Source organism: Coffea arabica, chromosome 7e (assembly GCF_036785885.1).
Source record: "Coffea arabica cultivar ET-39 chromosome 7e, Coffea Arabica ET-39 HiFi, whole genome shotgun sequence".
Taxonomy (NCBI): Eukaryota; Viridiplantae; Streptophyta; class Magnoliopsida; order Gentianales; family Rubiaceae; genus Coffea; species Coffea arabica.
In genome coordinates, this window is record NC_092323.1 from 22,165,228 (window position 1) to 22,170,722 (window position 5,495).

Below are 5,495 nucleotides of genomic sequence, written 5' to 3' on the forward strand. Positions count from 1 at the left end.
CTTTTAGTCGCGTTTTATTGGAAAACGCGTTTTCTGCCTCGATTTTTAGCAGAATTTCAACTTTTGAAAAATTACAAAAGGTACCCCAATGACTCAAAATGCATCATAGATCATTTGTTTGCCAATTTTAATGACTGGAACAAATGTAAAACATTAAAAACATGCATTTTACCCCTTTATAATGAATCAAAAACACCTTTAACGCAAATCGAGGGATTGAGTTGCTTGATCAAAGTTTGCCCTTTTCACCTCAAATGGTCATTCTTGCTTCCATTTGCCAACCCTATAACACAAAAACAACAAATTAACTAAAACACTTATTTAAGTCTAAAAATCACAAAAAATTAACACAAATAACATAAACATTGGGTTACCTCCCAATTAGCGCTTTTGTTTATAGTCGTTGGCTCGACTGAAAGAGTTGAATCACTTTAGAGCATTAGGGAGCGATTTTCTCCCCATGGGTCGAAACTCCCGAGCCAATCTACCATGTGGTGAACCATGCATTGATCTTCATAGTCCAATTTCCTCAAATACCAAGGAGGAATATTAGACTTGTCATAGAGAGGCTCAACTTCACCTTGGAGTGGATTTTGCTTGTCTTTTCTGAATTGGCTCAAATTTTCACCATTTTCTTCATGGAATGGCGAATTTATTAAGCCAACTTCCATCCTTATCTTCTCCTCCTTTGTTCCTACACCATGAAAGTTAGTACCAAGGACATTTATAAATTTAACTTCTTCGGTCCTTTCTTGGTTAACCTTTTCATCATATGGCATATTAGAAACAAGAGCAGTAGGCTCTATACTCCCTTCTTTATTATCCAAATTGAATTCCAATTCCTCACCATTAACCCGTAATATAAGCTTACCTTTTTCTACATCAATTATAGTTCGTGCAGTGGCTAAAAACGGTCGTCCTAGAATAATTGGCATTCTCACATCTTCTTCAATATCTAAGACAACAAAATCCACATGTATTATAGATTGTCTTACCTTTATGAGCACATTTTCCAAAATACCCATGGGACGTGTGATTGACCGATCCGCCAATTGCAATGTAATATTGGTAGCTTTTAGCTCTTGAAGTCCCAATCTCCGGGCAACCGATAACGGCATAAGTGACACACTTGCACCTAAATCACATAAAGCATTAGAAAAATGCAATTGACCAATAGTGCAAGGAATAGAAAAACTTCCCGGATCTTTCAATTTAGGAGGGAGTTTATTCTTAATCAATGCATTACACTCTTCCGTTAATGCTATCATCTCATTATCTACAATTTTCCTCTTCTTTGACATGATGTCTTTCAAGAAACGTGCATAAGAGGGAATCTGTGTTATAGCATCAATGAAAGGAATGTTAATGTGCAATTGTTTAAACATTTTGAAGAACTTTTCAAACTCCCGATCCTGTCCATCTTTCTTCAACCTGTGAGGAAAAGGTATCACATTAGAATTTAATTTGGGATGAAGTGCATCAATATCAATGATAACATGATCATTTTGACTTTCTTGCTCCCCTTCAATTGCTTGCTTCTTGTCTTTTTCACCACCTGAATTTTCAAAATCGAATCTCTCAACCGTTTTACCGCTTCTAAGAATGATTGCATTGACATGCTCTCTCGGATTCACTTCGGTTTTACTTGGTAATTCACCAAGGTTTCTATTGTTGATCACATTGGCAATTTGACCAATTTGAACCTCCAAGTTTCTGTACATCCCAGCTAATTGGTCCAACCGCCCCTCAACTCGCTCGAATCTATCCGAAGTCACCTTAGCAAGTTTTTCCATTGCGATCTCCCAACTTGGTTTAGTTTCAGCCTGTGGTTGCCTTGGTTGAAATCCCGGCGGATTGGTTGGCCTTTGTTGATTGTCTTGATCTTTCCATCCAAAGTTTGGATGATTTCTCCACCCCGGATTGTAAGTATTCGAGTAGGGATTATTTGGAGCATTTCGGTTGTAATTATTGACAAATTGTACCTGCTCAGAATCAACACACTCATTAATATCATGTTCACCTCCACAGAAAGAGCAACAAGCTACGTGTGCATTAGATGAACTTGGACCAACTCCACCTTGTCTACTTAGCAATTTCATCACATTATTCATTTGAGCACTCAGCATATTGAGAGTGTCCATTTCTATCATACCTGCGTGACGTCTCGTATTACCTCTTTCATTGGCCCATTGGTAGTTATTTGCGGCCATTTCTTCTATCAAATTCTGAGCTTCTTGGGGTGATTTACCCATTAAAGCTCCACATGCGGCTGCATCAATAATAGTTTTAGTGGAGAAAGATAAACCATTATAAAAGGTTTGTATAATCAGCCATTCGGGTAGTCCATGGTGTGGACATTTCCGTAACAAATCTCTAAACCTTTCCCATGCTTCATATAATGATTCTCCCTCCAATTGACTAAAACTAGTGATATCCATTCTAAGCTTAGCAGTCTTTCCTGGTGGAAAATACTTATTTAAGAATGCTCTTGATAAATCATCCCATCCGGTGAAAGTATTAGGAGCATGAGAGTGTAGCCAAAGTTTGGCCTTATCTCTCAATGAAAATGGGAACAATCTTAGCCTTATAGCATCATCACTAACTCCATTCATTTTAATTGTATCACATATTTCTAAGAATGTAGCTAAGTGTGAGTTAGGATCTTCTACAGCATTACCTCCAAATTGAGATTGTTGAACCATTTGGATAAGTGATGGCTTAATCTCAAAGTTGTTAGCATTTACCGTAGGCCTTACTATGCTTGTTTGAGATCCTTGTGTTCCCGGTAGAGCAAAATCTCGTAGAACTCGCCTATTTGCTTCATTTTCAGCCATTTCTTCTTCAAATAGTACTTCTATCAAAATTTCCTCTATCGGTTGCCAAATCTCTTGTTCCTCTTGCTGTTGTGTGTGCCTCCTTTGTCTACGTAGTGTCCTCTCAATTTCTGGATTGAAAGGTGCGACTTCTCGAGACTCCCGGTGCATACACTACAAACAGAAATAAGGGATATTATGCAACTTCAATGGTAAAAAACTGATTACAATATAAGATTAAATATAATCTAAAAAATAAAGCTGTCTAAATTAATAAAGATGATTAGGCTCTAATATTGCCGTCCCCGGCAACGGCGCCAAAAACTTGACGGGTTTTTACTTTAAGTGCAAATTTAATTCCGAATTTACACCCGTTGGACTGCAAGTATACAGGTCGCAATTGTAGTACGAGATGTGTATCGGGTCGATCCCACGAGGAGCAATTTAAAACAATTATTAGATGCTAATTTACTCTATTATTTAGACTCACAATTAATTTGAGCAGAAACTTCAGATTTTAATTCAACTACAAAAATTCTTAAATAGATAAATGCAATTTCACAATAGGAGTAGAATTCACTAAATATTAAGATCTACGGATGTAGATTCCACTTATGACACAAAAGATCTAAAATGAATTAATTCAACACTTGTTACTGCTCTTGTTTAACCAAGGATTCATTTCCAGAAATACCAAAATCACATTCTCATGATAATAATGGGTTAAAACAGATTAGTTTGTCCTAATCTCTTGGTAAATACTAAATCTGTTCTTATTCACACATGAAATGCAGATTTCATCCACTTGAATGTATTTCTATTCTCATGAATATACAACTCAAGTTCTACTTGTGTCATTCCATTATTTTTACCATTTCTTAATGAATAAAAACAACTATAAACCTGCTATTGGTGATCAAGCAACAACAAGTAATCAAGCATACACAAGTAGACAAGTTAATACAACATATAATAAGAATGAATAACAATCAATTCATATCATTTGGCCATAAGTTTCATCTACTCCCTAGATAAAGAAAATTAGCTACTCATGAATGATAAAACACTCATAACTTCATTAATGTAAATCATCATGAATTACAAATACAAACAGAGTAAAGAAAGTCTTAGCCAAGATATGGTGAAACCTTCCAAAAATCTCCTTTGTCTTGAACTTAGATGATTACAAGATGAAATCCCAATTGCCCCTTGCAAGTCCTAGGTAGAGAGAATATGTTCTTCTGTAAGAAGCTAAGCTACGAATGGATGTCCAGACCTCTCCCTATATCTCTGCATAAAAAAACACTCAAAGGCTTATTTTTCCAAGTCAAATTCCAACTTTTGATTCCCCAAATCTAACTTTGTTATAATTGTCAATAACCAATGTTTTTGACTTGAAAATAAGCCACCTTTCTTGCCCTTTTGTCTTCTGAAGCATGTGCACCGAATTCCCTTGCATCTTATAGCTGGAAAGTGGTATGAACACAAGAGAATTGGCTGAGTCAAATTGCAGAATTTCGGCTATAAAACGCGCCTACACAAAATGCGTCAAAAACTCGCGTTTTATCTACTCGCGTTTTCACTCTGGCCTTATTTCAACTGCGATTTTCTCATTGATAAAGGCCAAACTAGCTTTTGTACAAAACATAAAAGTTGTAGCCCTTTGAGTTAGCTTTCCAATTCTTCAAGAATCATCCAAATCTGAGCTTTGTAGCCTGAGATATGATCGAAATACTGTCACCTGTTCAAACCTCTGTTTTAACTTCCGACCACAGAATGCAGCTTCTGTATTCCAACGTTTTGCCCATGAAGATGGCAAAAATGGATTTCGATGTCTTCATACGAATTGTAGGTCTCTTTCTTAGCTTTAAAATGGTATACAGATCACCTCAATCCGATAAGTGTAGCTCCAGATATGATCAAAATACTGAAGAGTGTCAAAACTGACTTGTATTGCATTTCCTCACTTGAACGTTTTTCACTTCATTCTTCTTGTTGCCACTTGAATTCATCACCAAATCTCTATTTTTTACCTCATTTGACATCCTTTGGTGATTGAATCATCATTCCTGCATAAAAATGAAGTTTTTACCATTAAAATCAATAGAAATGCAATATTATCCACTTTTACCAAAAATATATAATTTTACCAAAAACCTCTTTATTTTATTTATAAAACTAAATAATCAACTCAAAATTAACTAATAAAATGCACTTAAAAATACGTAAAATAAACTCTTATCAATTGCAACACTTAAGGTAAATTTGATAGTAGTTTGGATTGTAAATTATTTGAGATAATTTTGTAAAAAAAGTACTGTAACACTTTTTTGATATGATGTATGCGAGATAAAAAAATGATTGAAAAATGTGTTGATGATGTAAGCAAGTTAGTATTTGTAAATAAGGTATAAATAATGTATAATAATTTACAATCCAAACACAACATACTTGAACATAGAATTTGGTGCAATTAAATACTATCCTAATAAGGAAAAGTTTTGAGCCATGTAGCAAATCTTGACCCTGGTTGACACATTGGATATTTTGCCTAGTTTTTCTCTTACAAGTTTTTTAATAATTTTAATTATAGTAATCTCAAAAAACTCTTCAAAATTTTTAAATTACCTTTCAAAATACCCAAAAACACAAAAAAAAAAATTTTTCCTTCCTATTTCCTTC

At 34.9% G+C, this 5,495-nt stretch overlaps 1 protein-coding gene and 1 non-coding gene across 2 annotated transcripts; one reads left to right on the forward strand and one right to left on the reverse strand.

The window, feature by feature from the left end:
- Positions 1-250: 250 nt before the first annotated feature.
- LOC140011304 (uncharacterized) lies at positions 251-2,182 on the reverse strand. Its single transcript, XM_072060094.1, has 3 exons — positions 2,153-2,182; positions 762-1,982; positions 251-283 (listed from the first exon to the last, which is right to left on the reverse strand). The coding sequence occupies exons 1-3, from the start codon at positions 2,180-2,182 to the stop codon at positions 251-253; spliced, it is 1,284 nt and encodes a 427-aa protein (XP_071916195.1).
- A 158-nt stretch (positions 2,183-2,340) lies between these two features.
- LOC113719542 (small nucleolar RNA R71) lies at positions 2,341-2,447 on the forward strand. Its single transcript, XR_003454915.2, has one exon. It is a non-coding gene; the product is annotated as a small nucleolar RNA R71 (small nucleolar RNA).
- The last annotated feature ends 3,048 nt before the right edge of the window (positions 2,448-5,495 follow it).

Excerpts from the sequence above, each read along its gene's own strand:
- LOC140011304 (XM_072060094.1), bottom strand. The coding sequence starts at position 2,182 with ATGAAAGAGGTAATACGAGACGTCACGCAG. Across the intron at positions 1,983-2,152 it reads TAATACGAGACGTCACGCAG|GTACAATTTGTCAATAATTA; the intron begins GTATGATAGAAA and ends GATTCTGAGCAG. Across the intron at positions 284-761 it reads ATATGCCATATGATGAAAAG|GGTTGGCAAATGGAAGCAAG; the intron begins GTTAACCAAGAA and ends TTTGTGTTATAG.